Genomic DNA, 23019 nt, shown 5'->3' on the forward strand with positions numbered 1-23019 from the left:
GTAAGGAAAGTTAAACTATAGCAAATACCAACCGAGTGAGTGTGCTTGGATAAAAGACAAAAAGAGGAAGTGGTGGAAAGCAGAGTTAATCACTGTAGAGAAGAAAGCAGAAGTTAGGTGAAATATATGGTGCACATCATTAAAAATTATTAAAATAGCACTTCTTAGTGGTGAGTATAATTAAAAGCATTGCTGAAATAAATTGAAAATTAAATAAGGGCAAGTAAATACTGAACCTGACCACCAAACTATGAGGTTGGCTTATTGTGACACTGATGATGAGTTGGCAGCATTTCAGTTAACTTTATCCTGTTGAGTTCTTATTCTTTTTACTTGTATCTCTATTTATCAGTCAGGTTAAAAGTGTTAAAGCTTTGTTCAGAGTTCCCTTGTTCCCAAAAGTGAAATGATTGTCTGCTTTCCAGTAGTTCTACATACATGTATGTGCAGCCTGTTTAAACGTGTAATTTGTTTCTGACAGCAACTGAAGATTGAGAGACTTGCACAAAAGCAAGCAGAGCAAGTCCAGCAGCAGGCACCACCTCCAGGAGGCCCTCTGCATGGACCCCAGCCTTTCCCAGGACAAGGCCCAATGTCGCAGATGCCTCAAGGATTTCAGCAGCCCATTCCACCTCAGCAGATGCCAATGAATATGCCTCAAATGGGACCCCCTGGTCCACAGGGACAGTTTAGACCTGGAGGACCCCAGGGACAAATGGGACCCCAAGGTCCTCCATTACATCAAGGATCGGGAGGTCCGCAAGGCTTCATGGGACCACAAGGACCTGCAGGTCCCCAGGGACCTCCACAAGGACTTCAAAGGCCTCAGGATCTACATGGGCATCAAGGAATGCAGAGACATCCTGGACCTCATGGGCCCATGGGGCCTCAAGGGCCACCGGGTCCACAGGGTAATTCTGGCCCCCAAGGTCACTTAGGACCACAAGGTCCACCTGGGTCTCAGACTCATTTAGGGCCACAAGGTCACTTAGGTCCTCAAGGTCCCCCTGGTGGTCAAGGAATGCAGGGGCCACCTGGTCCAAGAGGAATGCAAGGGCCTCCTCTTCCTCATGGAATGCAAGGAGGTCCAGGATCTCAAGGGATGCAGGGCCCTATATCTCAAGGGCCTTTGATGGGACTTAATCCAAGAGGGATGCAGGGTCCATCAGGGCCCCGTGATAATCAGGGACCTGCTTCACAAGGGATGATGATGGGTCATCCGCAAGAAATGAGAGGACCTCACATGCAGGGTGGTTTACTTGGACATGGTCCCCAGGAGATGAGGGGCCTACAGGGACCCCCACCTCAAGGTTCAATGTTAGGACCTCCACAGGAATTACGTGGGCCACCAGGTGCACAAGGCCAGCAGGGGCCTCCAAAGAACTCTTTAGTTGGGCCTCAAGGAAGTATGCAAGGACCATCGGGACCTCCGGGACAGCAGAATCCTTCAAGGGGGTCACATCCTCCCCAAGGTCCTCTACCTTTCCAGCAGCAGAAAACCCCTCTGCTTGGTGATGGGCCTCGTGTCCCATTCAATCAGGTACGTCTGAGTCAGCATAATGCTGAAAGTGTTGGGAATGTAGGAAGGATATTCTGAGTATTATAGTTACACAGTATGAACCCTCAATAGCAAGAGGTGGGGTTCCGAAGGATAAGTGCAGTTGGAAAATAATGAAGCACCAGTACCTATAAGTTAATGAAGACAGTTATGTAGCTTGAAACAGCAATAATAAAGATAGAGAAGGAAGGATTACTAATACTGATATAGAATTAATGTCTTGCAAGAAAATATTTAACCTCAAAATAATTCCGTTATCTAATTAAGATAGAGGAGTCCCCACACTGAACTCTTGAATACAGGGAGCCTCTGAGAAAAAATTCAGAAAAGTTGAATTAAGCAAATTTCTCATACTTATTCTCAGCCGTACAGGTGAATTTTTTTAGGAAAATTTTTGTAAACTTCCATCTAGCCATTTCTGAGAAATGAGTGTGGTGTTTTTCACAAGCCTTTTTTGTAGATTTTTACTTGTCTTCATATGACTAAACAGCTTCTTTTTAAACGTTAAACTGGCATGGATTTACAGCTCAGTTAAAAAAAAGTTAAGAGTCGTCAGAAATACTGTGCCTGTTCCTGAATCCCCATATGGAATTATTGTTAGAGGGTCTACTTAAATTGCAGAGAAATCACACATTTTTCATGTGTTGATCATAAATAGCAAATTTTGTGAATCTGTGAAATTTGCTATTTATGCTGTGACCAACCCATGAAAAATGTGTGATTTCTCCACAGCGTGTTTCAAACTGCGGGCCCTGACCCAAAAGGGGGTCACAGGCCTATTAGGGGTTGTGATATTGCCACCCTTATTTCTCCACTGCTGGTGGCGGCAGCGCTGTCCGAAGTTGGGAAATGGGAGAGCAGTGGCTGCATGGTATTGCCACCCTTACTTCTGTGCTGCTGCTGGTGGCAGCGCTGCTTTCAGACCTGGGCACCTGGCCAGCAGCTGCTGCTCTCCACTCTGCCTTCAGAGCTAGGCGGCCAGAGACCAGATTTCACAAATCTGTGATGTGATTTTTTTTATGGCCACAGACCTGTCACGTGTACTTCTTTATGTATATGTGGGGGTGGAGGTAAAACCAATAAAGGAGCCACAGTCTCCAGGGCTTTGAAGTTTGCTGGTTTGCTGGAAAAAAAAATGCAAATAGAGGGCCTGATCCAATATCTATTGAAATTAATGGCAGTTTTTCCACTAACTTCAATGGGTGCTGGATCAAACCGAGAGTGTGTAAATATATTTGTGTTAATAAGAAGAATGTGTGTATGTACGTATGTGTCTATATATATTTATGGGGGGAGAAAGTGGGATGCAGGCTGCAGCTTTGTCCCAGCTTCCCTAGCTGGCAGCCCTGCAAAGCTGCCTGCTTTCCGTATGGAGCAGGTGTGCTGGGACAAGTCAAGCCCGTGCCAGATCAGGACGCAGCCTGGAGAGCATAGGAAGAGGTACTAGACAGCCCCATGGACCCCCAGCATCCCCACTCTCCATAGAAAGCTCCAGTATCTGGGCAGCAGCCCCCCTTCCCACAGCAGCCCTGCCCGCGGAATATCCTGGGGCCCAGTATCAGCATATCCCAGCACTTCCACCTTTGGATGCAACCTCGCAAACCTGACTTTCGCTTATTAGCAACTGTCGAATAATGGCAATCTTTTAAAGGTAATAATTGGAGATATACCAATCTCCTAGAACTGGACGGGACCTCGAAAGGTCATCGAGTCCAGCCCCCTGCCTTCACTAGCAGGACCAGTTTTTGCCCCAGATCCCTAAGTGGCCTCCTCAAGGATTGAACTCACAACCCTGGGTTTAGCAGGCCAATGCTCAAACCACTGAGCTATCCCTCCCTGCTATCCTCCGAAGGATTGCTAATAAGTAGAGTCATGTGTGTTTGTGTATGAATAAATACCAAAAACTGTTAACATTGCATAGTTAAGCACTGAGAAGTTCAGAAATGTTAGTTATACATTGTTTGCGGTGTTGATGTAGACATGTTGGTCCCCGGATATGAGAGAAAGACAATGTGGGTGAGGTAGTAGCTTTTATTAAACCAACTTCTGTGAGTGGAAGAGAAGCTTTCAAGCTTCCCAGAGCTCTTTTTCAGGTCTAGAAAAGGTGACCAAAGTATTACAGCTCAATATGAGGTGGGATAAATTAAGCATAACACATTTCAGGAGACCAGTTAACATGAAGTGGGCAATTAACATCTTGCAGTCATAGGACATAGGAGGGTTAGTCAGGTACATATTGTTTTAATGAGCCATAAAACCTGTATGTAGTGTGACCAGAAAGCAAGTGTGAAAAATCGGCACAGAGGGTGGGGGGGTAATAGACGCCTATATAAGAGAGAGACCCAAATATCGGGACTGTCCCTATAAATGCAGGACATCTGGTCACGCTACCTTTGTGTCTGTTGAGTGCATGATTTTCAGTGTCTAGCAGAGTTATGAATTTAAGTTCCTAGGCTCGTCTTTTGAAGGTATTGTGTGGGTTTTCTTTGATGATGAAGACTGAGGCGTCAGTTGTGAGGTGATCACTTTGTGAAAAGTGTTCACCCTTGAGTAGTAAAGTGTTTTTGTCTTTTATCATTTTTCTGTGTAAATTTATTCAAGAGCATAGTGATTGTCTGGTTTCACCCACATAATTGTTGTTAGGCATTTGATGTACTAGATGAGGTACACCACATGTGATAAGCATGTGTGGGACCCATGGATCTTGAAAGGTGTGTTTATGGAGGGTATTGATCATTGTAGTAGCAGAAATATATCTGTAGGTTTTGCATCTGTTCTGGCAGGGTCTGGTGCCTCTTGAGTTGGTTTGTCCTGGTCTGTGTTACACATTAAACTATTATGCGTCAATAACAGTGATGATACTTTCAATTATTACAACACTGTCAGTGATGTTTTGTTAATACATTTTAATGTAAATACACTGTTACTGTTTAAAATGGTTGAATACTTTGAACCTGGAACATGTTTTTATGTCAGCTTCAAAATTTCAGTTTTAAATTTGCTTTCAAACCAATAGAAGGTATAAATTCTGTATATACATTCTCACTCATTATTCCCCCCCACACACACTGTTATTCACATTGAGTAGCACACTTTACTTCACAAGTAGCCCCATTTGAGTACTTGAAGGTATTAGATATTAGAATCAAATGGTTACAAGATCCATGAATGTTTCTGTATTTAGCATTTGGAGATCTATGAAGATGTCCACTGTATGTAACATTTATCAAATTTGTTACTGCCCTCTTGCTGTAATTTTGAGAGTTAATATTGTGTATAATACATGGAAACCACATGGCCTCTTGGGTTTTGCAGGAAGGACAGAACCCAGGTCCCCCACCATTGATACCAGGACTGGGGCAGCAGGGAGGACAAGGCCGTCTTGCCCCTCACAACCAAGGACCTGGCCCTAATAAAGGTAACTAAACATCTTAAATAACCCTCCAAAGAGAGTAACATCCAGTGAGGTGCCTCTAGATGTATGAAGCCCTAACACAGCATGTGGGATAGGTGCACATGGGGGTTATGCTCAGGACTCTGGTAAGAATATGGTGGAAAACCTTCCAACAAATGACTTAGTGTTTTAATGTGTGTTTTCATAGAATTATAAAAACTAGACAGTTTCCTGGAATGTTTTTAGAAAACATCACAGAAATCTGCTGTGTCTTTCACTTCAGGTGACAACCGTGGCCCACCAAACCATCACATGGGCCCTCTCTCAGAAAGAAGGCATGACCAAAACAGTGGTGGTCCAGATCATGGTCCTGAGAGAGGGCCATTCCGAGGTGGCCAAGAGTGGGGTGATGGTAGGGACAACAGGGGCCTGCCTGATAGACGAGGACCTCACCCAGATTTTCATGATGACTTTGATCGACCAGATGATTTTCATCCAGATAAGCGATTTGGCCACCGGTTGCGTGAATTTGAGGGGCGAGGAGGCCCACTGTTACAAGACGAGAAATGGAGACGAGGTGGCCCAGGGCCTCCCTTTCCCCCTGATCACAGGGACTTTGAAGGAGGGGGCCCAAATCGTGGGCCTCCTGGGCCTTGGGAAGGACGGAGACCCTCTGATGAGAGATATCCGCGAGAACCTGACGATGCAAGATTCCGGGGAAGACGGGATGAAAGGTAAGAACAAGTTCATTCGGTGCTTTTGGGTAAAGGTAACTGGAGGGGATCTTCCTCCCTGGTTTCCTTTTCATAAGGAGTCTATCTATTTCAGATTTATAAACTGGAAACCAATAAGGAAATGAAAACTCTAATGTACCCGAGTATAGAGTCCATAAAATCATTCAGTAATAGAAGAGAACTTGAAAAAAGTCATTGTACACAACAGCTTCAGTGCCTGTATACAGTAAGTAAAGAGAAGGGAGGAAATCTGTAGAGAAGATCTGGTGATGCAGGCCGAAGATTTGAGATCATATTGACAAGAGTGAAAAGGAAACTGGAAAGTCAGAGATTTCCACACTGAAGCGACAGACTTTTGAACACTAGATATGGAGATTGATACTTTGCCTCCAATCACAAACTACAGCATGAGTATAGAGTGTATCTGAGTGAGATGTAATATACAGTTAGGGAGCAGGAACAGTGAACCTACTATCAAGTACAAGGGGCATGGATACTGCCCTCTTTTGAACTGTCAAGACTATTTTCTCATGTTTTTGCTCTTAGGAGTCTTATTTCGCTTTCTGACATATTTCTTTCTGACTACCAGGTGAAAAACACAAACAGAAATAATCTAGTTTCCTAGCAATAGTCATCTCATCACTCACCAAGTTGCCCTGAGTAAACCTCAAAGGAAAAAGTTTTGCTTCTAGTTAATCACTAAATATGGAATAATTCCTTAAATCTGTGAAGTTCACTGACATTGAAGTTACTCCACATTTACACTAGTATAATTGAGAGCAGAATTTGGCTTCTCAGGGTTTAAACCTCTCATTAACCTACTGCATATATATATATATGTAAAAACTTATTGTTGTCTTCACATAATGTACAATCCTCTCTTTTAGTTAGCTTTTTAAATAATTTTCTTAGATTCCTTTTACTTTACACCTATACCGCTCTCCTTTTAGCTACTTGCTACCTAACTTGTAAGATGTACCTTCCTATTGTGTGAGGTGTATGAAAAGAAATGAACAATAACTAAACAAAGGTAACCTCTAAACACCTTTAAAAATAAATTAGAGTAACTGAAAACAAAGAACTCCAGAGCTGAATGGTCTGAATCCCAGAATTCTGAAAGAGATGGCAGACTAAATTAAACTATAGCTGTAGCTGGGGGGGGTTAACCCTTTGTTGGAAGTAAGGGTCAGAGGACTGAGAACAAGATAATGTGTCATTCTGATTTTAAAAAGGCCTCAAGAGAAGAGTCCAGGAAACTGCAGACCTGTAAGTTTGACCTTTGAAGTGGGAAAGATTCTATTGTCGCAGTACCAGGGATCAAAATAAGAGAACATTTTTACAGTTAGATTGGTTAGAGACAATCATCATAGAACTATAAGAAGTATTATGATTAGCAAACTTCAATTATTTGAGCAAGTGAAGAGGTGAAATAGACATTAAATACTGGAGATTTTATGGGGTGATCCCAAGAATTCCAAACCACTCATTTAGTTTTGAGTTTAAACACTATAACTGGTTTGATTATGCATGAGTGGTATGTATGTGTTTATCTCTCTCTCTGGTTTCCTGTCCTTTCATCCCTGTCCTGTTCCTACTCCACTTGTGCACATCAACATGATGCTTCTGCTGCAGAGACCTGCCAATTTTTTTCCTGTTATTCTGCACAGTGTGTAGTTCTGTAAATTAAGTTCCTATGTCTCATGAAAGAGAATTTGAGACTTGTCAAACAGAAACTGAGCCCTACACCAGTCAGAGTTTCATATGTGACTGTGATTTGAAAAAGGGTATTTATGAGCCCAAATTAGGGGCTATGACTGTGTCCAGCATAGTGATGATAGAACTCCAAACTGAATTCTTTGGCCATTAAATTGCTTGAAAAACAGGAAGTAAGGCATTGATCCTGGCTGTCATAGGACCTTGTCTTGTGATCATAAGATCTCACAAGCTAAACAGCTTCAGACCACCTAGTCAGTATTTAAATGGGAGACTCTCTAAAGAACATGTAGGATTGGTCTACATTAGAGAACTGTGCTGTTCCAAGGTTAAATAGTATTGCTAAGTGTTATGGAACCATTTGTTCCTGAAACTGTTCAGTTTGTCTGCCCTAATAATCTCAATGACTGTAAAATGGTTCATTGTCCATGCACAGCACTCCCTTCAACCACTGCTGTACCTCTCCAGGCACAGCTTCCTCATCTCTGTATTGTGTTTGTCTTTTCCAGGAGGTGGAGATCTATTGTGTTAATTTAAAAAAAATGTATCACCAAGTTTAAAAATATTGTATTGTGTTATGACTACTGTTACAAATATTTAAATTTGTAATTATAAGGTTACTGTTGTTAAAATCCTAAATAAAATTATTTAAAGCTTTGCTTGTAATAGGATGCACTGTGTCTTTAATGAGATGGGGGAAGGGGATGTTGCACAAAGCCAAGACAGTCTGAGTACCACCTCTGCTGCAGTTTGGCTGGTATGGAATTGGGATGGGGTGGAAGCAAGTGGGCAGAGACAATGCTCTGAGTTGTCAGAGCTGTCACAGCAGGGTGGCCAGGAGTATTGTGGAACTGCATTTTGAGCACTAATTGAACCTAGAATAGCTGCACCACCTAACTTTTCATGTATGCTGGTACAGAAGCTATTCTGAGCTGGTGTGCACTGAAACAGTTACAACAAACTGAGCTGGTGCACTCTGTTGGAATTGTACTTAGAATGTGCGAAACATTACAAACACCTTTGTGCAAGGACAGTGTTTTACATACATTCCAGGTGCTGTAAATACCAAAATTTTCACTCCATGCATCTGATGGGGTGGATTATAGCCCACAAAAGCTTATGCCCAAATAAATATGTTAGTCTCTAAGGTGCCACAAGGACTCCTCATTGTTTTTGCAAAATTATCTAGTGTCTAGACAAGATTCTAGATGCTACAAGAAGTGGTGCGGTAGGATATACTCTTCTCTCTGAAGAAATTCTGAATTAATATCTCAGCATGGTGATTGCGCTTCTTTAAGATAAGATATAAATTAAGGTCCTGATCACATCAAGCCATTAAAGATCCCCTGGTACATCTTACAAGGAAGAGTTACTTCACTACTCTGACCAAAATGAGTTTGGATAACTATATTCTGCCAGACTAAATCCCCCAGTATTTCTACTGAATAAACTGTTCTTCGTGTTGCAGTATATTGCTATGTACTGTTAAACAGTTGCCATCACCACAGAGGTGGCTGCACTCCAGAATCAGTTGCTAAATTTGTAAATCTTACAGAGACCCTTCGGGATAAAAGTTGCTGTATAAACTTTAGATAATTTTATGCCAGCAAAAGAAACCATATTGAGTAAGATTCAGAAATTAAAATTCTTCTATCTAGCCATGTTACTTGTATTTTTACTTTTGGTTTCATTACTAGGGAACTGGCTTTTTTTTTTAAATATAGGTGCTAGCACATCACATTTTAAGGAATTTCACTCATCCCACTTTGAAAAAAAAAATTGGCCCTGAACTTGAACCTCTCTTTACCCACACCCACCATCACTCCCTAACCTTTCACTTTTCATTAAATGGACACTGTCTACCTGAAGTCTAGTCAGTCTTTTTCTCTTCCTTGTTCCTATGTGAAAGACTGAACAAACAACAGGAGGAAATTGAAGAGGGGAAACAATGAAAATGAATAAGCACAAAGTAAACAAGAAGCTTTTTTCCCCCACTAATCTCTTCCAGTGCTAATAATTGTAGGTGTTGTAACGATAGTAGGTAAACATTTCAGACACAAGTTTAATTATTAAATTGAAAATTACCCTTTAGTTCATTAGTGATTAAATTCTGCATAAAAACCGTGTTTGTACCATGTTCTTTCTTGCAGTTTCAGAAGAGGAGCACCCTCAAGACATGAGGGGCGGGGACCCAGGGGAAGGGATAGTTTTCCTGGGCCAGAAGACTTTGGGCCAGAAGACAATTTTAACTCATCAGATGAGAACTCAAGAGGAAGAGATCATGGTGGTCGGGGGCGAGGTCGAGGTACTCCGAGAGGTAAGTGAACATTCTTCCAAACTGAAACCCATGTGAAAGTCAGTGACAATAGCGCAGAAGTTGTTAATATAGTTAATGAGTACAGTGTCTCATGTCCTATGTTTCTTACTTTGCAGGAGGCCGAAAGGGTCTACTTCCCACTCCAGATGAGTTTCCCCGATTTGAAGGAGGAAGGAAACCAGAATCCTGGGATGGAAACAGAGAACCAGGTGAAAACTGGGGTATTACCATTGTGATTGTCTAGTCTGACCTCCTGTGTAACACAGGCTGTAGAACTATCTTTAATTAATGTCTTTGAACTGGAAAAACATCCACTCGTCATTTCCAGTGATGGAAATCTTTAGACACTATCTTTAGAAAATGGCTGGTAACTACTCTTATGTAGTCCTGTGGCACCTTTAAGACTATCAGATGTATTGGAGCATAAGCTTTCATGAGTGAATACCCACTTTTGTCACCCACGAAAGCTTATGCTCCAATACATCTGTTAGTCTTAAAGGTGCCACAGGACTCTCTGTTGCTTTTTACAGATCCAGACTAACACGGTTACCCCTCTGATACTCTTATGTAGCTGTTACTTAAACGAGGAATTTACAGAACAGTTCTATCATCTCTCATTCTGCAGCTCTGCTGATCATTCTCCTTCTGTCCTTCCCCATTAGCAACATGATGCTACTTTTTCTGTGTGCCTGTTATTCAACATGTAATGGACTCTATATGCAGCTGTCCCATCAAAGACTGAACTTGGCCTCCCTCTGTCCCTTGAGTTTTGAGTTTAGTTTGAAGTACAATAGAGCCCATTCAATATTGCCTGTCACAATCATCCTTTTAGACCTCATTCCGGGCCCGCGGGGCTGTCCTGCCCGGCCCCTGAGCTCCCAGCCAGCCCTGGCCCCTCCCCTGCTGTCCCTCCTCCCCCACGGCCTCAGCTCGCCGTGTCAGCAGCGCGGTGGCGTGGCTGGCTCCAGCTGGGCGGCGCGGCTCAGGGGCAGATTTAACAGTGAACACAGGGTATCCTGGCATGGGGCCCCCCCAACAACGGGGATGTGTGTGGATAGGGGTGAGATCCAAGGGGGGCAATTAGGGGCAGGAGGTCCTGGGAGGGGGTGGTCAGGGGACAGGGAGCAGGGGGGTTGAATAGGGGGTGGGGTCCCAGGGGGAGGTTATGGGATGAGATCCCAGGAGGGGGCAGTCAGGGGACGAGGAGCAGAGGGCGGTTGGATGGGGGTGGGAGTCCCGGGGGCCTGTCAGGGGTGGGGGTATGGATAGGGGGCAGGGCCATCAGGGGCTGGGGGGGATTGGATAGGGGGTGGGGTCCCTGGGGGTGGTTAGGGGCCGGGATCCCGGGAGGGGGCGGTCAGGGGACAAGGAGCGGGGGGGTTGGATGGGTCAGGAATTCTAAGGGGGGCAGTCAGGGGGCGGGAAGTGGGAGGGAGCGGATGGGGGTGGGGGGCAGGCTTTTTGGGGAGGCACAGACTTCCCTACCCAGCCCTCCATACCATTTCGCAACCCCGATATGGCCCTCAGGCCAAAAGGTTTGCCCACCCCTGCGTTATAAACTGGCTGGTGCATTTGTCTTTTTATCAGCTCATATGTTTTGGGCGTGTATTAGTACTAGGATAATCTTTTTCTGAAGCTGGATCACTGGGGGTATCTTACCTATCCACTGGATAATGTTTATCAGCTGCCGTGATTGTTGACAGTTTATTGGCTTCAGAATTGGTAGTAGTGTTGATAAACAAAACAATATGAATGGGAATTCACGATGAGGGTGAAACTTGCAATTGGAACTTCATAGAAAACTAATGGAAAAATCATGATACAAATGTCAAGTGAAGGAAAAGTTGCACCCCTGGATTTCAGTGCTCAAATCCTAAAAAAAGAAGCACCAGAACACGATTTTGACAAGCCACGACATCACATGCTTTAGCGGTCATTTTCCAATATTTTTAGCATGAATAATTATTGGTTTACTTTACAACTACACCTCTACACCTCTACCCCACTATAATGCGACCCGATATAACATGTGTTCGCATATAGCGCGGTAGCAGCAGGGCTCTGGCGGCACTTTAAAGAGTCTGGGGCTCCGGCTGCTGTGGGGAGCCCCAAGCCCTTTAAATCACCGCTGGAGCCCTGCTGCTGCTACCCTGAGGCTGCGGCAGCTGGGCTCGGGTCGTGCTTTAAAGGGTCTGGGGCTCCGGCCACTGTGGGTAGCCCCAGGCCCATTAAATCCCGCTGGAGCCCTGCCGCCGCTAACCCGGGGCTGCAGCAGCGGGGCTCGCTGGTGATTTAAAGGGCTCGGGCTCCCCGCAGCGGCTGGAGCCCGGAGCTCCTTAAATCACCGCCGAAGCCCTGCCACTGCTACCCCAATATAATGGGGTTTCAGCTATAACGCGGTAGGGATTTTTGGCTCCCCACGACCCTGTTATAGCGGGGTAGAGGTGTATCTGAAGTAACATAATTCCAGGTCCCCCAAAAAGTGTCAGAATGGCATTCTGGAGCGGTGTGTCCTGACTCGAGCAATGCTTGTTTTTTGCCTCTTTAAAGTTTGAGGGTGGGGTTTTTTTTTTGTTTTTTTTTTTAAAGGAATGTTTTAAGCCTGTCCATTGCCTCTTCTGCCTTAGGCCTTGTCTACACTGCCACTTTACAGCACTACAGCTTTCTCACTCAGGGGTGTGAAAAAACATCCCCCAAGCACTGCAAGTTTCAGCACTGTAACATGGCAGCATAGACAGTGCTACAGTGCTGGGAGTTACTCCCCTTGTGGAGGTGGTTTTTTGTTTTGTTTTTAATAACACTGAGAGAGTTTTCTCCCACTGGTGCCGCAACTACACAGCCAGTGCTTTAACATTGCTAGTGAAAACATGCCCTTAGAATCATCCTTTTCAACCTGATTCCCTCACTTGTTTAAAATTCAGTTTATGTGCTCACTTCATGTCTCATGTTTCCTACCACCTGGTCTTTCTGCCACAAATATGAAATTGCAACTAGTCTGGCATTCTATGACAGCACACGCTTATCTTTCCTTCTACTCTTACATTCATTCATCTGTAAAGATGCAGTTATTTGTCTGGTATCAGAGGGGTAGCCGTGTTAGTCTGGATCTGTAAAAAGTGACAGAGAGTCCTGTGGCACCTTATAGACTAACAAAAGCTTATGCTCCAATACGTCTGTTAGTCTATAAGGTGACTTGTCAGTTATTTGTCTGTTAATTATATATATTTTTCATGGGTATCTTTAGAAATATTGAACAGAGGTATATATGTGCACCTTAAAGAGCAGATAGTCTGAAAAGTTAAGAACTGGCTCGTGTTTTCTGAACAAGGGCAGTGAGATAGATGTCCTTGCCATGAGTGAAATTGCTAAAGAATGTAGAATGCGTATACATTTATTTTGGTATCATTTTACACAGAGGAAGAATGTTAGATTCCTTGTGCCCATCAGTTGCATGTTACTCATGACTTTGTCTTTTCTCTTCATGGTCAGGTTCCCGTCAGGATCACCCTCCTCATGATGGACAGTCTCCTGCCAGCCGAGAGCGTTCTTCTTCACTTCAGGGTATGGACATGGCCTCACTGCCACCACGCAAACGTCCCTGGCACGATGGACCAGGTACATCTGATCACAGAGAAATGGAAGCTCCAGGTGCACCTCCAGAGGAGAGAGGCAAAGGTAAGGGGTAACTAACCAATACTGAGAACTTCACATAGGTTTATACTGTTTTCCCAGAGTGCACTTCTGCAGAATTCCTCATGCAGGCCAAGGTGCTAAAGCAGAACTAAGGTTTAGTTTGATAAAGAAAATTTGAGTAATGCCTTTTCAAGTGCAGGCCCTGCTGCCATCAGTCTTGTGGTGGGAAGGTCATTTGAAGATGAATTTATCTAACACTGATTGTAAGCTCTTTGAGACAGGAATCATGTTTTCTTGTTTTGTACAGAACCATGCATGCTGTGCCTCTCAAAAGTTTTTGTTAAAGTGGAACAAAAAAATTTAGTTATGCCTTAGCTAAGAGGATAGGTGGGCAAAGCATTTTTTCTTCAAATTACTACCCCTGCTGTTTTGGGCAAGAGTCCTGTTTTTCTCTTGCATTTGGTATCATATTTGAAGTGAGCTGTGAGGAACAGACAGTCCTCTTTCCTGGGAACAAGAGAAGATGCAGGTCATGCTTATGCCCCACAGTAGAATATCGCATCTCTCAACTGCGCCCTGTCAGAACTGGCTAAAGGAGGATAAACCTCTTTCAGGGACACTACTCTAATTCCTTCATTACCACCCCAAATGGTTGAACAGAAGCTGTTACTGGGTTTAGGCAACACCCTATTTAGAATGAGAAGTATGCAAAACAGGGCTAAAATAGGACTGCTGCCAAGTGAGAGAATCTGGGTTTGAATACTTTATTCAGGGTCTTTCAAGTGCTTATGAGCCTGTGCACTCCATTTCCCGGTGTTCTCTTATTTAACAAGGTCCTTGCTGATCAATGAGGTGTGGCAGTACCTTAGCTCCAGAGGAATTGCCTTGTAGCTGTCCCTCTCAAGGACTGTCGTATTGATATGAAATCTGTATGTGGTAGGAAAAATTTTGTGCTGAGGGAAGAAATGTAAAATTGGAGACCAATATGTCAGATTTCACATTCTGTATAATCTGTGAGGGATTGTATCATAGGGAAATTTAGCCCAAACACTTGTCTAAGCCTGGGGCAACCCTCAGAAGCCTGAGAGGGATGGGGTAAACTATAAAATCAAAAATTAAAATGTTTTCCTCTTTTAGGACGAGGAAGCTCAGGACCGTCACAGAGAGTGCCAAAGTCTGGGAGGTCTAGCTCTTTGGAGGGAGACCATCATGATGGATTCCACAGAGATGAAGGTTTTGGCGGTCCTGCAGGAGGCAATAACCCTTCCAGAGGAGGGAGGAGTGGAAGTAATTGGGGAAGAGGCAGTAACATGAACTCTGGCCAGTCAAGGCGAGGAGCATCCAGGGGTGGTGGAAGGGGCCGATAGAAGAGGCTATGACTGGATGATATCCACTCCTTATTGGACAGTATTTAAATAGACACCTATTGTGGACTCAAGAAAGTACTTCTGCAACTTCACAAATCTGGACTCTTAATTGGGATAACTGAATGTGCATTAGTTCCTAACAAGGATCTTCTCCTAGGATCAAGCAACTGCTGCTAGCAGCAACGTGGTAGCTGGCTTTCTATTTCATCCTCTCCACCTCTTTCTCCTCACCTTTTACCTGCATTGTTTTGTAAAGATAAAAGCTGGAATTTTTTTTAGTGTTGTGAGACATGGAGCACCTCCGCAGATTTCAGTTCACATCCAGATGGAAACTTGTTTCTATATGTACAGTTTGTCAGAAAAATTGTTTTTGTATGAATACAGAATGTAATTTGTGCAAAAATTAACAAAAAAAAATCAGTGCAGTGTGTGATTCTTTATCTTTATACTCAGTGAAACTACAAAACACCCCATCTTCCCATGTGTCAAGTACATGGCACCATAGGACTAGCTCTAAAATGTCTACAGTTCCTAATACCTTAGTTTGGGTTTATTATGTTTTGAGAATTTTTATTTTTACACTTTTAGCAACATTCATGTGCTATTAAAAATGTTATCTGTTGTGATGAAGTTGAGTCCAGTACATACATACATACACACAACAGAAAACCAAAACCACACCAATGCTCCCTTTCCTACCTTCCTTAAAAGGACATATGGGGAATGCTGTGAAAAACTTCTTTTGAACTATAGATCATGTGAGCAAGCATCCTAATCCAGCTTGCACCTTCAATGTTCATCTGCTCCTGCTAACCCTCATTAATTCAAGCCTTGCAAAGGGATCTGTCCTTTGTTCTCCATGGTGTTAGTTTTACACCATAAGCGATAGACATTCGGCAGCTTGAGCATCAGGAATGTATATAATTTTTTACAGTACTGTAGTACATACTACACTGCAGAGAAATGAGGAATGGCCATTAAATTACAAGCTGAACATTTAGAAAGGGCACACCATTAAGTCACCCTGATTTTAAAGAATTTTGTTTTTAAGTATTCGCCACAGGATTTTGTTTAGTGCCACTACAACATTACAATTGTTTATTCCATTTAATTATTTGCATTTCATAATAAAGTTGTTTACCAATTATGGTGTTTCAGTTATCACCATAACATGAGAGATTTTCTGGCTTCATCCACCACCATGTCTGTCTAAAGCATTTCTAAGATAGCTACCTAAGTACCCTAAACCTCATTTAAGAAATTAGTATTACCTAGAGCTAGCCTCTTCCTGGAAATCAAGTTTCCCCACGCTGTAGCATTAGGAAACAACATCAAGTGTGGGAGGTGGCTGATAATGCAAATATGAAAAGGATGATTAAAATACCATTAGTAATTTTTTTTCACAAGCCCCTTCAACAGTTCCATCTAGGGTAAATAGTACATTAAGGAAAAGCAAGTGTAGGGCTGATGGAGCTTGTTTAAGGAATTGTAAGGAAAGAGTAAATTAATCCTCACTATGTGAGTGTGGCAGCCACTCCTTCACCCACTTATTGTGCCAACCCATCTATCTTCCCCTGTCCACAGTCTAATTGGGTTATGTTTAAGAAAGTTTTTAGATATCTGTAGGAACTATTTAAACAGATCAAAGCATGGATAAAGGAGAATTGCTATGATCTTCACATTCCTACTCAGCAGCTGTCATCTTCAGCTATATGCTTCTATTGTACAGAACAGTTTGGACTGAGTCACATGGTAGTGAATAGGAACACTGCCTAATTGTTTTATTGCAGATACAGTGACATAAGAAATGCTCCAGAATGTTTAAGGTAGTCATCTTATAAAGTTTATTATACTATGGCTGAAGAGAGAAGTAGCCCTAAGGAAATGATATGCACAGAACAGTTTAGCAGACTCTTCTGAGCCAGACTTGGCACAGGCTAGTGGCTTCTTGCTTAAAAGAAAAGGTTAAATTTCTATATGGGGACTACTGATGAAGGTTCTAGCTTATCTGTGTAAATTAATTTCTGTAGCTCAAGGCAGATCCTAGTTGTGTTAGGATGTAATAAGGGGGAAGATAAATATTGTAATTCAAACAGCTGGAAGAAAAGAGAAACTCAGCAACCCCTCTACCATTAGTTAAGGGCTGAAAAACTCACTCCATATATCTGAGCCCAACAACAGGAACACACTAGAAATGAAGTTTAAAAAAAAAATTCAAGCCTTTATATAAGTAAGAGGACCAAAACTTATGTTTTTCCTCTGCAGGTCTCCTTTAACCTAAAACCCTGTTTACCTCCTAATACTGTATTTTAGGAAAAACTACCTTCCCCAAACCACACCACACCATTCAAAATTAAAGCTTTGAGCTCCCTTAAGACAAGCCAAAGATATGATCACAATTGGTACACAAAAACTCTTAACTTTAGGGTAATATATTTAAGTCCATAATGCAGAAGAGCCACAACAGCTCTGTTGCTTTTGTGGGGGAGGAGGGGAAGAAAATGCCCAGGAGGCAGAACCAGGATGTCCTCAGCTCTTAGAGCTATGCTCTGCTGTGACCCAATGGATCTGTGCAGATCTACTGTCCCTGTTACAAAAGTGCAGATACAACTGTAGGCCATGGACTAGATTAGTGGTTGGAGGTTCTTGTGGCCAGCCTCCAGTGGTGGGAGGATTGTCATTCTCCATATAAGACCTTTTACCAGAGAGATGAGTTTTACTAGGCTTTTACCATAAATATTTTAGCCTACTTTTTAAAAAATGTAATCTCATCCAAGAACTTTAACCTAGGTTTAGTTTAGAAGCAGTCACACTAATCTGATATTAGTGATATAAATCCAAATGAAACTAGAAAAGTAAACAGGAAGACAGATTCAGTGCTACTGTTTAAAAAAAAAAAACTAGACCTGCTAGTGTCTAGATTAACACTTTTGGTATAAAAATGTTTTATTAAAATAGATGTACAATATTTCTGAAGTTAAGCATTTGTTTACTGTAGTGCAAATATTAAATGAGTAGATTCAGATTCTACTTAGGAAGAGATTATCTTATAAGAATACTCAAGTATGTTTTTTGCAATATGCCCAGCCTCTACTAGCCAATCTATTTCTCAAGGTCAGGCTACAAGCATCACTGCTAAATAAGCAGTGCCTGCCCAGCTCCTAGAACCAGTGAGTGAGGACTTCAGGAACTGACTGCAGCTCTGGAGGCAAAAGCTTCTGTAGCACCATTCTGGCAGTCTTACTGCAAAGAACTAAATGATCTCTGATATGCTTTCACTTTTTTCATGATTCCCTACCTAAAAGAGGTATGCCCCTGCTTGTCAAAGAATATGACCTTCTGTGATCCACAACCTTTATGAATGCTGCTTGTTAAAGGATGTTGTTTTCAGTATTTTGAAGGTCACAGTTGATTTTTTTTTTAAAACACAGACAGTTAAATGGAACAGGTATGTCAACATTCACTGGACTACCATATAAGCCAATCAAAGATGGTGGCAATTACAGTTGATCACTACATTTTGATTCTTTACAATTGTAATCTGATATAAAGATGTCATGAAACAACAACATTTGTGGTAATATATCTAGAGCTTCTGATTTTAGGTTTTAACCAATAAAACCCCTGCTCCAAAAAGAAAAACAGTATTTATCCAAACAGTACTGGATAGGGTTAACTTGTGTCTAAGGGCTGATCAACACAGCAGTAATGCAGACTTCAGGTGTGTGATTTCTAAAGTACATATGTTGTGTATTAATAGGTCCACACAGACCCTGCTGGGGTGCATAAAAGGTTCCTTAGTGCACTTTAAGTAGCACTATCTGAAATAGTATTACATTAAATCACACCAGGGAAAAATAAAGAGATTATGCATTACAGTATATACGAAGAAGGACTAACTTTTGGTCCAACCCTCACCCCAAGTTTTTGGGCATCTACATAGAACTCAAGTTGTTAAAAATAAACATCCAAAGAAACTCCAATACAGGAGCTCTATATATACACACCCAACTTTTTTTGAAGTTTCATGGATATCTATAAACAGATTTTGCTATGAGGCACCTGGCATCAGCACATCCCAAGCTGGAGTGAATCCCGCAAGGCTCAGAAGTACAACAAAGCATTATACCAGTGGTAGAGTTTAGTATCAACAATACGCTTGGCTCTGCATTCTTACAGGCCACTTCAAAGTAAGAGTTTCAGCCATGTGATCCTACACTTGATATAGGAATCTGGTAATCCATCTACCACCCAGAACAGGACACAGACTCCAGCATACTGCTCCAAAGCTCATTTTGCACTGATAAGGCAAAGCATATACTGAGATAGGACTGGGAATGATGGCACAAAATGTTACATATGAATACAGTAAAAACAACAACAACGTATAGTCATAGATGCAACTTTAGGATTTTAGTTGTACTGTTCAAAGGTAGGGAGAAAAACTGTTCCATAGCTACATCAACACTGGTCCTTGGAAAAGCAAAACTCCTTCCTTTGGTCGGTTTCGCTCCTGTTGTCCACATTAACTGTCAAGTTTGATTCGTTTTCCCTGAACTCTCCCAAGTAGCTTCTGCCAACTTACAACCAAGTCTCTTTGTAAAGGTCCCCGTCCTCAGGAGGCGCCTGCACAGAGCGCAGCTCCCAGCTGCCTCCCTCACCGCAGCGCGCCGATTGTGCAGGAAGAACTTGCCTTAATAGGACCGGGGGGGGGGGGAGGAAACCGCACTGGCTTTGTCGCTCAGTCACCCCCTGCCCCGGAGCAGCAGGACACCCACGCTCCGCTACGGCCTCGGAGCCGCATACCCCGCGGAGGGAGCCGTGCCAGCCGCGCTAGAGGGGCTGGACGCTGATGGCCTGTGGCCCTGTATTCAGAAAGGCTGTTGCCCAGCCAGACGCCGTGTCCTCCGCATCTGTCCAGCAGGGACGGGCGATCGGCCTCATGGGACAGCAGCGAAGATCCGTCCTGGGGATGGGGATGGGACCGCTGGTCTCAGCCCCCAACTGGGTCTGCTCGGCCCCTCACACGGGCAGGGTTTTGGAGACGCGGCGGCGCACGAAGCCGCCCAGGAGGCCGCCGAGGTAGCGCAGGCCGGCGGGGCCCCCGGGCAGCAGGGCGAGCAGGCAGCCGGCGATGGCGGCGAGTTGGGCGGCGGCCCCGAGCGCGGTGAGCAGGGTGCTGCGCAGGCCGAGCGCCGCATACAGGGTGCCGGCCAGGGCGCCGAGGTAGAGCACGGTGCCGCGGCTGGGCTCCCGCAGGAGGCGGCTCGGCCCCCGCAGGAAGCCGGCGGCGCCCAGCGCAAAGGCCGAGCCCAGCGACCAGAGCAGCGCGAACTTGCGGGCGCGGAGCAGCAGCAGCGGCGCGTAGAGCGCGGCCAGGCCGAAGCAGAGCGCGGCCAGCACCAGGCACAGCCCGCTCCCCACCAGCCGCTGCCAGCGCGACAGCCCCGGCAGCCAGGGGTCCGGCTCGGCCGCCCAGGGCCACGAGCCGGCCGCCGGGGACGAGGAGGAGGAGGAGCGGCCTGAGAAGAAGGGGCTCAGCCGGCCCAGCCACGTCCCCCCTCCGGCGTCAGCGGCATCCGGCATCGGCCGCGAGGAGCTCGGGGCCGCTGGGCCGGGGCCGCTGGCATTCTTAGACTGAGCGAGGTACTCCTGTAACTGCCGGTTCAGCTCCGCCATCTCGGAGGGGGAGGGCAGCAACAGGCCGGGAAAGACCCGGATGTGAACGCCGGCGCCAATAGGACACGTTGCTCTTCGAGGTCCTCAATGAAGCGCGGCCACATCCGGGTTACTGGAAGTCTCCATAGAGCTCGACAGGCGGGGAGGTTATGTTGTCACATGACATGACCAATCATGTGACTTTTCCCAGTTTCCTGAAAGGGCGTAGAGCGAGGGGAGACGCAGTTCTCTGAGCCGAGTCTCGCGAGCGGCGCCCAATGACCCCCACCCCCCCCGTTCCAGCGCACCCGAGTCAATGTGGCTGCTCAAAGCTTGAAGAAGGTTGTAGTTATGGAACTGGTTCAACAGCCGAGGGATCACGGGCTGCCCCTGGGACGGTTGGGGTGTTCGTTAGCCACATGAATGAGGCAGAGTTAAGGGGGATTTTAATTATGACCTGCAAAGTTTTATATAGACCAGGGGTAGGCAACCTATGGCCCAGGTGCTGAAGGTGGCATGCAAACTGATTTTCAGTTGCACTCACACTGCCCAGGTCCTGGCCACAGGTTAGGTTGGGGGGGGGGCTCTTCATTTTAATTTAATTTTAAAGGATGCTTCTTAAACATTTTTAAAACCTTATTTACTTTACATACAACAATAGTTTAGTTATATATTATAGACTTATAGAAAGAGACTTTCTAAAAACATTAAAATGTATTACCGGCACGCAAAACCTTAAATCAGAGTGAATAAATGAAAACGCGGCACACCACTTCTGAAAAGTTGCCGACCTCTGATATAGACAGAGGGCATTACGTTTGTGTTTTTTAAATATATTTTTGGTTTATCAAGGAGGCCTATAAGTTTTTGTTTTCTTTTAATATTATTTATGCTTGTGTTATGTTTGGTATGTCTGCTCTTCAGGGATTTTCCATAAGGTTTCTTAGGAAGCTCGGCGATGTTTATTGTGAGCTTCAACAACTTAACTGAAGGGATGATGTGTTGAACCTTTAATGATGTTATCTTTTTCCTCAGATGTTCATTAGGTCTTGGACTTGAAGTGTTAGCAAAGAAGGCAAAAAGTAATTGCACTTATAACAATAGGCTACCAATGAAATTTAATAAATACGCCTCTACCCTGATATAATGCTGTCCTTGGGAGCCAAAAAATCTTACTGCGTTATAGGTGAAACCGCGTTATATTGAATTTGCTTTGATCTGCCGGCGTGCACAGCCCCCGCCCCCTGGAGCACTGCTTTATCGCCTTATATCCGAATTTGTGTTATATCGGGTCGTGTTATATCAGAGTAGAGGGGTACTGTTGGATGTTTTTCTACATGTTCAATATTGATTTCAATTACAACACAGAATATAAAGTGCACAATGCTCACTTTATATTTATTTCAGAGTGCTAGCCGTGTTAGTCTGTATCAGCAAAAAGAATGAGGAGTACTTGTGGCACTTAGAAACTTAACAAATTTATTTTAGCATAAGCTTTCCTGGGCTAAAACCTACTTCATCAGATGCAGGCAGTGGAAAATACAGTAGAAAGATAGCTATATCTATATCTATATCTATATATCTAATACACAGAGAACATGAAATAATGGGTGTTGCCATACCAACTATAACAAGACTAATCAATTAAGGTGGGCTATTATCAGTAGGAGAAAAAAAACTTTTGTAGTGATAATCAGGATGGCCCATTTCCAACAGTTGACAAGAAAGGTGTGAGTAACAGTAGGGGAAAAATAGCATGGGGAAATAGTTTTTACTTTGGGTAATGACCCATCCACTCCCACTCTGATATATGCCATCATGTGCCAGCAATGTTCCTCGGCCAATGTACATTGGCCAGACTGGACAGTCTCTACGCCAAAGAATAAATGGACACAAATCAGATGTCAAGAATCAGAACATTCAAAAACCAGTCAGAGAACACTTCAACCTCCCTGGTCACTCAGTTACAGACCTAAAAGTTGCAATTCTCCAACAAAAAAACTTCAAAAACCGATTCCAACGAGACACTACAGAATTGGAATTAATTTGCAAACTGGACACATTAAATTAGGCTTGAACTTTAAAATGTAGAATTATATACAAACAAACTGCATTCACAAATAAAACAATGTAAAACTTTAGCGCCTACAAGTCCACTCAGTCCTACTTCTTAATCAGCCAATCACTCAGACAAACAAGTTTGTTTATATTGACAGGAGATACTGCTGCCTGCTTCTTATTTACGTCACCTGAAAGTGAGGACAGGCGTTCGCATGGCACTTTTGTAGCCAGTGTTACAAGTATTTACATGACAGATAAGCTAAACATTCATATGCCCCTTCCATGCTTCAGACATCATTCCAGAGGACATGCTTCCATGCTGATGATTGAAATTAATATATTTGAAAATGTAGTAAACATCCAAATATATTTAAAATAAATGGTATTCTACTGTTTAACAGCATGATTAATCCCAATTAATTTTTTTAATCGCTTGACAGACCTCCTTAATTGTCTCAATTTTCTAGTCACCATAGAATCGTCAATGATAGGTAAAACCTGAATTTGTAATGTATATTAAAAAAAGAGGCCAAAAAAGTGTTTAAAACACGAGGCCTCTTCTATGTGTGATAAACAAACAGAGG

General features: G+C 43.6%; 2 protein-coding genes across 8 annotated transcripts in view; one reads left to right on the plus strand and one right to left on the minus strand.

The window, feature by feature from the left end:
* Window positions 1-15346, plus strand: part of WDR33 (WD repeat domain 33) — a 110684-nt gene extending 95338 nt beyond the window's left edge. For 4 of the 7 annotated variants that reach the window (XM_039489657.1, XM_039489658.1, XM_039489659.1 and 1 more), the window contains 7 exons: window positions 482-1540; window positions 4874-4976; window positions 5236-5686; window positions 9550-9716; window positions 9833-9925; window positions 13206-13391; window positions 14487-14716. In XM_039489657.1, the coding sequence (XP_039345591.1) occupies window positions 482-1540; window positions 4874-4976; window positions 5236-5686; window positions 9550-9716; window positions 9833-9925; window positions 13206-13391; window positions 14487-14716 (2289 nt within the window). Of the gene's footprint in view, window positions 1-481; window positions 1541-4873; window positions 4977-5235; window positions 5687-5780; window positions 8016-9549; window positions 9717-9832; window positions 9926-13205; window positions 13392-14486 lie in introns of those variants that run through there. The other 3 variants (XM_039489660.1, XM_039489662.1, XM_039489663.1) reach the window with 3 other exon arrangements.
* Window positions 15347-19114: 3768 nt separating this feature from the next.
* On the minus strand, window positions 19115-20667 carry SFT2D3 (SFT2 domain containing 3). Its single transcript, XM_039489667.1, has one exon. It carries the CDS (start codon window positions 20393-20395, stop codon window positions 19739-19741), a length of 657 nt encoding a protein of 218 aa, XP_039345601.1. The 5' UTR covers window positions 20396-20667; the 3' UTR covers window positions 19115-19738.
* Window positions 20668-23019: the final 2352 nt, after the last annotated feature.

Source organism: Mauremys reevesii, linkage group 9, assembly GCF_016161935.1.
Source record: "Mauremys reevesii isolate NIE-2019 linkage group 9, ASM1616193v1, whole genome shotgun sequence".
In the NCBI taxonomy this organism is placed as follows: Eukaryota; Metazoa; Chordata; order Testudines; family Geoemydidae; genus Mauremys; species Mauremys reevesii.